This window comes from Ursus americanus, chromosome 30, assembly GCF_024610735.1.
Source record: "Ursus americanus isolate L20-20 chromosome 30, mUrsAme1.1.p, whole genome shotgun sequence".
Lineage (NCBI taxonomy): Eukaryota > Metazoa > Chordata > Mammalia > Carnivora > Ursidae > Ursus > Ursus americanus.
The window spans coordinates 26,597,104-26,607,238 of NC_142156.1; the positions used below are offsets into that span (position 1 = coordinate 26,597,104).

General features: G+C 49.0%; 1 protein-coding gene across 2 annotated transcripts in view; it reads left to right on the forward strand.

Annotated features, from left to right (window-relative positions):
• Positions 1 to 10,135, forward strand: part of GNAL (G protein subunit alpha L) — a 143,151-nt gene that overhangs the window by 128,887 nt on the left and 4,129 nt on the right. For both annotated transcript variants that reach the window (XM_087857481.1, XM_045815128.2), the window contains exons 6-11: positions 17 to 71; positions 1,366 to 1,439; positions 1,958 to 2,016; positions 2,327 to 2,447; positions 4,195 to 4,325; positions 6,566 to 6,633. In XM_087857481.1, coding sequence (XP_087713607.1) covers positions 17 to 71; positions 1,366 to 1,439; positions 1,958 to 2,016; positions 2,327 to 2,447; positions 4,195 to 4,325; positions 6,566 to 6,633 — 508 coding nt within the window. The remainder of the gene's footprint in view (positions 1 to 16; positions 72 to 1,365; positions 1,440 to 1,957; positions 2,017 to 2,326; positions 2,448 to 4,194; positions 4,326 to 6,565; positions 6,634 to 10,135) is intronic.

Consider the following 10,135-nt stretch of genomic DNA (forward strand, 5'->3'; position numbering starts at 1 on the left):
CTGGCTTTCTTTTCAGCTTCCTGGAGAGAATCGACAGCGTCAGTTTGGTGGACTACACACCCACAGACCAGGTATGTGAGGCAGAGCCCGCAGCCACCTGCTTGAACTCGGTGAGATGAGAGGAATTGTCAGTATTACTCACTGATGCTTTGTAAATGGATTAAGGGGCAAAATCTATAAAACAGCTACTTCCTGCAGTTGTGCGCACTGTCCCTGCATGTGCACAGGGTGTATTTACTGTGCCCTGTGATCTGGCCCCTGACTTAGCTCTCTAAAATGTACTAGATTTCTAAACTGCCAATACGGAAATAATTTAATCTGTGGAAATGGAACACGCAATTCCCATTCCTCTTGGAGCTGTCCACAAAAAGCTCAACCTTTGCTTCTCCAACTTCAGCCACTCTTCCCATTCCACTCCGGGCCCTGGCCTGGGGCACATACCACAGGCGTGCTCTCCAGGTGTGACTCAGAGTGTGGTCTTTGGGTCGCGCTGGATGAAAGTGCCCCGCTGCCCATTTGTAAGTAGGAGGGAGGGACCTTCTGTGGCCCCTGGAACCTTTGGCCATCAGGCATCTACAGAGACTCGGATCCCCCTGAATTGCTCAGCTTAGGAGCCCCCAGACCCCTCTAGAGCTAGTGAACTCCAAGGAAGCTGGGGCGCTCCATTCAAACTGCCTCTCTGAGACTCCCCCCCCCCCCCCGCCCTTGTCTGTGTCCCCTGGAGGGCCTTGGCTGTGGGCTCTTCCTGGTGGCTCTCTCTTCTCTGCCTCCCCTGGAAGCCTGAGCTCCTCTCTCCCCAAATCCGCATCTCTGTGAGGCTGACCCCAAGAACTCAAAATAATCCGACAGAGCAATCGAGCCTCCTGTCAGCTGCGCCTATGACAGTATGCCCTGGGACAAGTGCAGAAGTGATTAAAAAAAGAAAAAAATTCCTAAAGAAGATAAAAGCACAGCTATTATGTCTCTAAGACCAAACCAGTACATTAATTGTAACTTTCTGCTTTGGGGGGTGTGGGGTGTGGGGGGGGGGCAGAGTATCTGTCTGACTTTTTTTTTTTTTTTAAGATTTTATTTATTTATTTGACAGAGATAGAGACAGCCAGCGAGAGAGGGAACCCAAGCAGGGGGAGTGGGAGAGGAAGAAGCAGGCTCATAGCGGAAGAGCCTGATGTGGGGCTCGATCCCATAACGCCGGGATCACGCCCTGAGCCGAAGGCAGACACCTGTCTGACTTTTTAAGTAGTATTGTCTCTCTCCCAATTGGAAGAAATGGTTATTTGAAAAACCTGGTTACTGCGGTGGCGTTCAGCGCTTTCCTTCTGAAGGAGAACAACGATGCCACTTGGTTTGTCTTCTTGTTCTCAGGACCTTCTCAGATGCAGAGTCCTGACATCAGGGATTTTCGAGACCCGATTCCAAGTGGACAAAGTAAACTTTCAGTAAGTCGTTGAGAGCAGGCCTGCCGGAGATGGGGGGCCGGACACCCCCCTGGCCGCCTGCTGGGGCCCTAACAGGGTCAGGGAGTCTGGCCTTCCTCCCGTGGGCCCTGGGCCTTCAGTCATCCCAAATGTGCCTCACTGCCCTTCTGGATAAGTCCATACACACACTGTGGCCCTAAAGGGCATGCAGTAAATTTAGGGCCAGGAGGACGGTGGGAGCCAGGGCCACCTGAGGTGACAACTGTGCAGTGGTGTTTGGGTAGGTCCAGAGCGGCCACTCAGGAGGGGGGGGGAATGCCCCATGAAGCCCGGCCTGGTGACTACAGGGTGAGGGCTGTGACCCCAAGAAACAACGGGGTGAGGACTCCCGGGCCCGGCAGTGATGCAGAACCTCAGAGCGGGGGGAGCCATCTGCCGAGGCCACACAGGGAGCGGTGCCACCGGCCAGGGGCCATGGCAGAGGAGAGACACAGAGGGGGTCTCGCCTCAAATGACTGTGTCCCGATGTTCCCCCACAGCATGTTTGACGTCGGCGGCCAGAGGGACGAGAGAAGAAAATGGATCCAGTGCTTTAACGGTGATTGCTCTGCTTTCTCAACAATAGAGATGAGTTCTCAGACCCATTCCTGCTACTGCGCTTAAGCAGCTCTGAACCCGATTCTCTCTTCCCCGCCTTAAATGTGAATCTCAGCCAGAACCGAAGCGTCCGACTTTACATTTAGCATTGGCTCCTATGGGGACATTGCTGAAGCACACAGCGCTTCCTTCAGTCATTCTCATAATCAGGGGGTGGAATGAGTAGCAGGTGGAAGCGGGCTTTAGCATGACCACACAGTGGCTCTCTGTCTAACGGAGGCGCTTCCCCTTCTCTCTCTTCTCCCACGAAGACGTCACGGCTATCATTTACGTGGCAGCCTGCAGCAGCTACAACATGGTGATTCGGGAAGATAACAACACCAACAGGCTCCGAGAGTCCCTGGACCTCTTCGAAAGCATCTGGAACAACAGGTGATAAAAAAATAAGAAATTCGTTGCACCTCCGAAAATTGCAAATTTTCTTTCATTAAAAGTACCACTCAGCTCACTTTCATTTTTCTTCTCCGGGTATATTCGTTCTTTCTGTCCTGATAAATCCAGAACCCTTAGCAGGATCTCTTTTGGTCCAGCTCATGTCTAGACACACCTGATATGGGGAGTATTCTTTGATGACGCTCTGATAGGGCTTTGTCCAGAAAGTTTAAATACCTGTTTTCGAAGCTCAAGGTTATATCAGGGGTTCAAACTGGTTTTGTTTGGTTTTTGAAATGTAGAAAGTACCATCCACAGATAACTAGATGAGCTCGAGAAGATCCCTTACAGGTCAAAAGCACAGCATAATCGAGTTTGAAATTGCTACTATTGCAAAGGGTGATTATTTTAGAAAGGATTACCCAGTAAATGCACACACACACACACACACACACAATACACACGTATATAGTTAAAAATCAAAGTATCTTTTGAACGATTTAAGAAGAAATATCACCAAGGAGGACAGGAAACATTAAGCTGAACTTGCAAAACATTGGGTTTATCAGAGAAGTATTTCTCTATCAAAAGTGTGCAACAACTGTTCTCAGTGGTGTATTATTAAGACAATGAGAAAGGGAAAGAATCAGGAAATACTGGATATACAGAGGAATACTTTGACATCGTTAAAATATATATATATATGTTATATATAATATTTACACATATTATATATATATATATCATATATATATATGTAAACACACACACAGTCACATGAGAAAATGACCACAATATTGTTAAATGGAAAAGCAGATTTAGAAACACCATGATCTTTTTATAAATATGTCTGAGGATAGGAAAAAACCTGGAAGTAAAAAGATAACAGTTCTAGTTATCTAGTTATGCCTCTGGGTGTAATTACATTCGATTTTTTCCTACATACTAGTTTTTCTATAATTAAAAATTCATTTTTACCAGGACTCTCTATTTTATGACAAGGAACAGTAAAGCTATTTCCATTCGGAGGAAGCATGGACTATGTTTCTACTTCATAGTAAGATTCCTCTGCAGCAATCATCAGCTTGATTCCTTTGAAATAAGAGAATTTACAGAGGCTTTGCTGATGCGCCTACTGAATTCATCTCAGCCCGTTCTCAGTGTCTGTTGAATAAAACAGAGAGAGAACCTTCCCATCCTTCACCGTCACTGTACCTGAGCCCCTCCCCTGAGCTTGTCCAATGCCGTGATCTTGACCGAAGTCTACCATCCTACTCCACCCCTGGAGAACCTCGGTCTGCTCAGACTCAGCGCCGGAAGGACCAGTACAGCTACAAATCACATTCTGTGTGATTGGCTAATGGCTCATGTATTTTGTTGTTGTTATTAACACTCTAACGTCTCGTTTTCCCACCCTCTATTAGTAAACTGCATCACAAAAATCCAGGTGTGTTTATTGCATAAATAAACCTTAGCTTTGGTGCCAGTAAATTACATTCCCAGTAAAGATGAATTAGAAAATACTGAACTGCTGAATCAACTAGGTATATTTATTATAAGGTTTACTTATTATAAGAATGTCTTGCTTGCAGCTGGAGTAGGGGTCCACGAGATTGGTATATCAAAGAATTCTAAATCCTGTACATTTCAGGAAGATGGCAACGTTGTTCTTTTCAGCAAGTAACTCCTATGCTACGGGTACTTTCCCGTACTAGCGGACGTGAACTTTGCACGTTTCTCTTTTCAGGTGGTTGCGGACCATTTCTATCATCTTGTTCTTGAACAAACAGGATATGCTGGCAGAAAAAGTCTTGGCGGGGAAATCAAAAATTGAAGATTATTTCCCAGAGTATGCAAATTATACTGTTCCTGAAGATGGTGAGATTTCAAAACTAGTTTTTCCTGACTAAGGAAAATGATTGTGTTTGGTTTTTTTTTTAAGATTTTATTTATTTATTTGACAGAGATAGAGACAGCCAGCGAGAGAGGGAACACAAGCAGGGGGAGTGGGAGAGGAAGAAGCAGGCTCATAGCAGAGAAGCCTGATGTGGGGCTCGATCCCATAACACCGGGATCACGCCCTGAGCCGAAGGCAGACACTTAACCGCTGTGCCACCCAGGCGCCCCGTGTGTTTTTTTTTTTAATAGACCTGTTACTATAGTTCAAACAGTTCTGATGATTTTAGGGAATTCAACTAATTTGAATCAATCCTCTGGACTACTGCCCCACCTTAAAGTACTAGCATATTAAAATGTGCTATTTCAGATTCCATGTGTAAAAATGTCAAGGTTTGACTTCCCATTCAAACTGAGCAAGAGGAGACAGGGCACTTTTGGGTGGGAGTATGTCATTGGCTGAATTCAGTTCTGTCTCTTGGTGCTTTGGTTGGGTCTGTTGTGAGCTGGGAACTGTAGCAGCCCTTTACACCCACTGTAACCCCCCCACTGTAACCCTAGAAATAACCCTTTCTGTTATTTGCCTGTTTTCCTGTGGAAAGTGACCTTGAGAGAGGCAGTTTCTTGTTCAAGGTCACTCAGGTAGAGCCCCCCAGGACAGGCAGCCTCTGAACCTTCATGCCCAAGCCCACGCTTTCAGCCACCATGTCCACTTCTCATGTCCCCAGCAATGGCTCTGGCCACCACCAGAGTGGCCAGCCACCTGTGGGGTTCAGGGACTAGGGGAGGGAGGGCTCTCAGTGCTAAATCCCGAAAGGCCCCACCCTGGGCAGACCCCGTTTCCCACTGCTGCTCCTCGGTTCTCAGCGCACGCTGGACCACCTGGGAGTAGGGACTTATTTGTGGTGAAATGATACCACTTCTTAAAATCTGAACCTCCGATTGGATAAAGCAGAACGAAAGGAACTTTCCTAGAAACTCAGGAAAACTCAGGTAGGAAGTAAAGAAAATTCACGGTGATCCTCACGCTAACCTCGGCCGGTCTGTTGGCCAGCCCACGGCCTAAGAGAAGCCCGCAGAGGTCGGCTGGCATTGCCGTCTCATTCCTCGACTGTGGCCTCCAGCGAGCCAGGCCTTCTTTCTTCTCCTGGGAGCCAGGCCCCAGCGCCCTGTGCCCTAGACAGTCAACACTCAGGCGTCCACTGTGACGTGCTCTTCCTTCTTTCCCTCCTCTCTGTCTTGGTCCTGGCCCTCGCTCGCCTCTTCTCAGCTCTGGATCTGGTCAAGACAGCGTCCTGCCCAGGCTCCCTACTCTGCTCCTCAACTTTCCAGAAAATTCTCTGAATTTCTGCCAAAATCTTTCTGAAACACAACCCCAGCCCTACTAATGATCCCTAACAACACGGGCTTAATCTCACCACATGCTGGAGCCAAACCTGGCCTGTCAGGAAATAGTACAAGCTGGGTTCCCCACCACAACCCTCCGTGGATCCCGTGCTCCCCTCCCTGCCTCCTCCTCCCTCCCCTCTGCACTGAGGCCACCCAGGCACCTGCCTGGGCCAAGCATGGCAGGTCTGCAGGTCATACCTGATTCAGCCCCTGTAGCGCTCCCCATCGCCTGCTCTGTGTGAGTAATGATATAATCCTAGTAGTTGCAACAGAGAAGAAAGAGAGTAATGAGAGCATGCAGTGAAGCCTAGATTTTAAGAAAGTAGATTTCAGGGGCCACAGAAAATATTGAATGATCCCATGAACTTACATTCTGCGTGGGAGAATCAGGTCACTACAGTTGATTTCATGTAAGGCTCCAAATGCCTGAGTCGGAGGTCAAACAGTGAAGGGGAGGTCTTCCCTAGAACAAGGCTAAGGAGAGAGAATGCAGACCAGACGAGCACAACCACTGCTAAAACCACAGCCTCTGGAATGTTCTCTCTCGCCCGAGCTCGGAAGGGGAAGGCAGCTGTGGGGTTGGTCAGTGTTCCATGGCATGCTTTCATTTTATCTGAGTGGGAGTCTTCCCCCACCACCAAAAACAAAAGCAAAACTTTCTTCAGAGGTGAAGGAGAGAAATAAAGTTACGTTTTCGCTTTCTGCCTTGCTGCAAGCGTCTTTCAGCACCGTGGGTGTGCGGTAGCCCAACTTTGTAATCCTCCTCTATTTTCCATGGAGTTGTATCTTTGTTTCAAACTATTTAAACTAACTTCCACTTGTCATTTTTACAGCAACACCAGATGCAGGAGAAGATCCCAAAGTGACACGGGCTAAGTTCTTTATCCGAGACCTGTTTTTGGTAAGCAGTTTGAGTCTTTGTTTTCCTAACAACTTAGTGTTGCATTGTTCTTTGCAATTTACATATTACTCACCCTTTCGTGATCTCATTGACTCTCCCCCCAAATTATGAGAGATGACGAAGGCGTTGCTTCCTCTCACTGCTGAGCTACACTGAGTTTCAGAGAGTTTGGACTTCTCACCTCAGGTCACGCAGCTTGCAAGCAAGAACAGGGAGCACAGCACTTTTCCCGCTGTGCCCAAGGCCCCAGGGAGTGGCACTGAGACGAGAGAGACTGTGTTCACCTGTTGTATTTTCCAAAAGGAAAGAGACCTTTAACAGACCTCCCCCTTCATTCACCCAGAGGCTAATTCAGACAAATTCAGATCTTTCTCTTTTTTTACTTTTTATTTTGAGATGATTTCAAACTTCCATAAAAAGTAAAAGATCTTACACAATTTACGCCCACATACTCTTCACCCCAACTGACCAACTGGTAAAATTTTTCCACATTTGCTTTATTTATCCGTCCGTCCATCCGTCCGTCCGTCCATCCATCCATCCATCCATCCATCCATCCATCCATCCATCCATCTGTCCGTAGTCTCTTGAATAACGTGCAGCGTGGAGCTGCCTCTGAGTTTTTACTAGACTGAAACTAGTAGAAGCCACAGCACCAAGGACAGCAGGGGACACGTGGACCGTGTGCCTCTGGAGAGGTGCGAGGCAGCCCAGTCTGCAGCGGGCATGGTCCACAGCGTGCCTGGCGTTTCCGTGGGGATCAGGTGCCAGCCTGACTCCTCAGGGGAACTTTTCCTCTGCCCTCTTCCCACCACAACCCCTGTTGGTTGCCTCCTGAATCCTATACCGAGTGAGAAAGTAAAAAGGAGAAAAAAAAAAAAAAAACAAGTCCCCAAAGTGAGTTCTGCTGCACAGTGTTTCCCCGGAGTTGAGCAGGTAGCACGGGGAAGGGCCCTGCAGTGACCAAGTCCGGGAAGTGTTGTGTCAATCGAGTGAGACAGGTTTCTCTGCTGCCAGACTGTCCAGAACCTTTGCCGTGCTGGTGTGCATGGTGAATCTCTTCAGCCAGGTAGGTTAGTACGTCGCGTATCGCGGCCTCCTGTTTTGAGGAGCGTCTTGCAAGACCATAAAATAGAAAAACACATAAAAAGCGTTCCATAAAATGCTATTCTAATGAGAACTGAAAGTTAACTAAGCGTGCACATTATGCATTTAAAGATGAGAAACGGAGCTACCCCCTCCCAGCATGAACGGCCATGCCCCCACCATTTGGATCTTGGGCAGAAACCTTTTCTGCTCTAACAATGGACGCAACCTGGCTTGTATGCAGTTTGCAAGTCAGGGAAATAAAAGCCTAGGGGTTACTGACTTCCATTTTTTATGGTGGAATCTGCCTGGGTCAGTGAGTCCTCTGAGGAGTTTTGACCTAGGTTAGAAGACAGCAGGGCAGGCTGCAGACATGGTTATTGATCGGTATCGAAACAGGACAGGAGCAAATGTGGGCAAAACAATAACTTTGGCAATAAAAGCCCCTGAGACGAGAGAGGGAGAGGGACGTGGGGGGACCTGGCCTTGAGGAGAGAAAGGTGGGCTTGGGCAGAGAAGGGGGAAGGCTAAGGAGAAGAGCCCCTCAGTGAGAAAGGGCCAGGCACTGCGAGCGTTCTCCTTACCAGTCCTCACGTGAGGACGGCACTGGCCACCAGGTTTGTCCCAGTCGGGGTCACTTCCTGCCACAACGGCGAGGCCCAAAACACCCCCAGAGCAGGAGGAGCTCAGAACGGAGGGAGCCAGGAGCCAGGAGGGAGGGCGGGCCAGGTGGTCAGCCCCCAGTGTCCCTCTGGTCGCCCTCAGACTGGAATCCACACCCAGACCTGGGCTGGAGGGGCCTCCAGGGCAGGCGTCGCCAGACCTTTGAGAGCAGAAGGTTTCAAAGGCAGAGCGTGAGGTCGGCACCCTGTGTCTTGATGCTCTGGCATCCGGTAGATGCCTGTGTGTTTGAACTGGGCTTCTCATCCTGGTATTTTATGAGCTCCCCTTCATTTTCTGTTACCCTGAATCTCATCTCCTGAGAGCGAGCCTCGGAGACGAGGCTCAGGTGGGCCAGTCAAGCAGAGTGTGGAATGGCCCAGCTTTCCCCGGCGAGCGTGTTTCGGTCATTCAAAATGAGAATGTTTAGAAACGTTAGAAAACGTTTAGTGTGTTTAGAGATACGCAAAGTGCGGCCACCTCTGTAATGGCTCTGGTTACGTCCGTGGGCTCCAGGCAGAGACACACTCTCCAAGCGGTGCGGAGGGAGGCCTGTTTCTCCCTCACCCACTGCGTGCTCCCCCCCCACTCCCACCGGTGCCAGTTCCCCCCCCCCCAGGGCTGTAGGCCTCCAGAGATGCCTACTCCACACATTTCGGGTCCATCAGTCTTGTAAAAACTGTAATTGCTCAAGAGAAGCCCGACGATTGCTCAAAATAAGTCTGTCCTCCCGGGAGGACTTTCATAACCCGAGTAACATCTTCAGACAGCCTGGCAGGGGTCTCGGTTTCTCTCCGACAGCCGATTCCCAAGATGCTTTGCAGGAAAAGGGGTGGGAGGGGAGACGAGGAGGACATCCAGGGATCCCGTTGGGCACCTACAAAGAAAGCTCCATGTGACCTCTGCATTCACCAGCTGAGGCGGCCCTAAGAAAGCACCGCAGACTGGGGGCTTACCCAACATTTATTTTCTGACACTTCTGGATGCTAGAAGTTGCGATCAAGCTGTGAACAGCGTTGGCTTCTCCTGAGGCCTCCTCTCCCCCTTGGCTTGTAGATGTTCACCTTCTCATGGGGTCTCCACATGGCCTTTCCTCTGTAGTGTGCGTCCCAATCTCTCTTCTTTTGAGGACACCTGTCTTACTGGATTAGTGCCCGCCCACATGACCACATTTTAGCCAAAATTACTTCTTGAAAAAGAGAGCCTGTCTCCAAATAGTCACACCCAGAGATGCTGGGGGTTAGGACTTCAACATACGAATTGGTGTGGGGAGAACACAATTCAGCCCGTGACAGCCTCTCTCCATGTGGCCCCACTTAGCTTCCCAATGCACATGGGCATGTCACTCCATGATGTCCTTGTGAATCATGACCAGTCATGCCGCTTCTCCTCTGGGAGAAAAGCCACGAGCCTCCCACTGCTCACCAGGGGACGCCCCCAGGAAACACTCAAGTTCTAGGTGGAGGAGGAGGCAGCATGACTGATGTGCGATCCACACGGAACCGCTAGCCATGTGTGGATATTTAAACTTAATCAAATTAAATTAAAAATCCTTCTCTGTTGCATCAGCTAGTACTAGTGGCTCCCGTACTGGCAGGGCAAATACAGAACACTTCCATTTCGCAGGAAGTTCCATTTCATAGCCCTGGTTGAGGACTGACATGCATTTCTGGAAAATTCTACCCTCATTTCTCTCAGTGGCTGTCTTTTAGATGTATATTCTATCTCAACTGAACCCTAAGCTTCTACGGGCAGA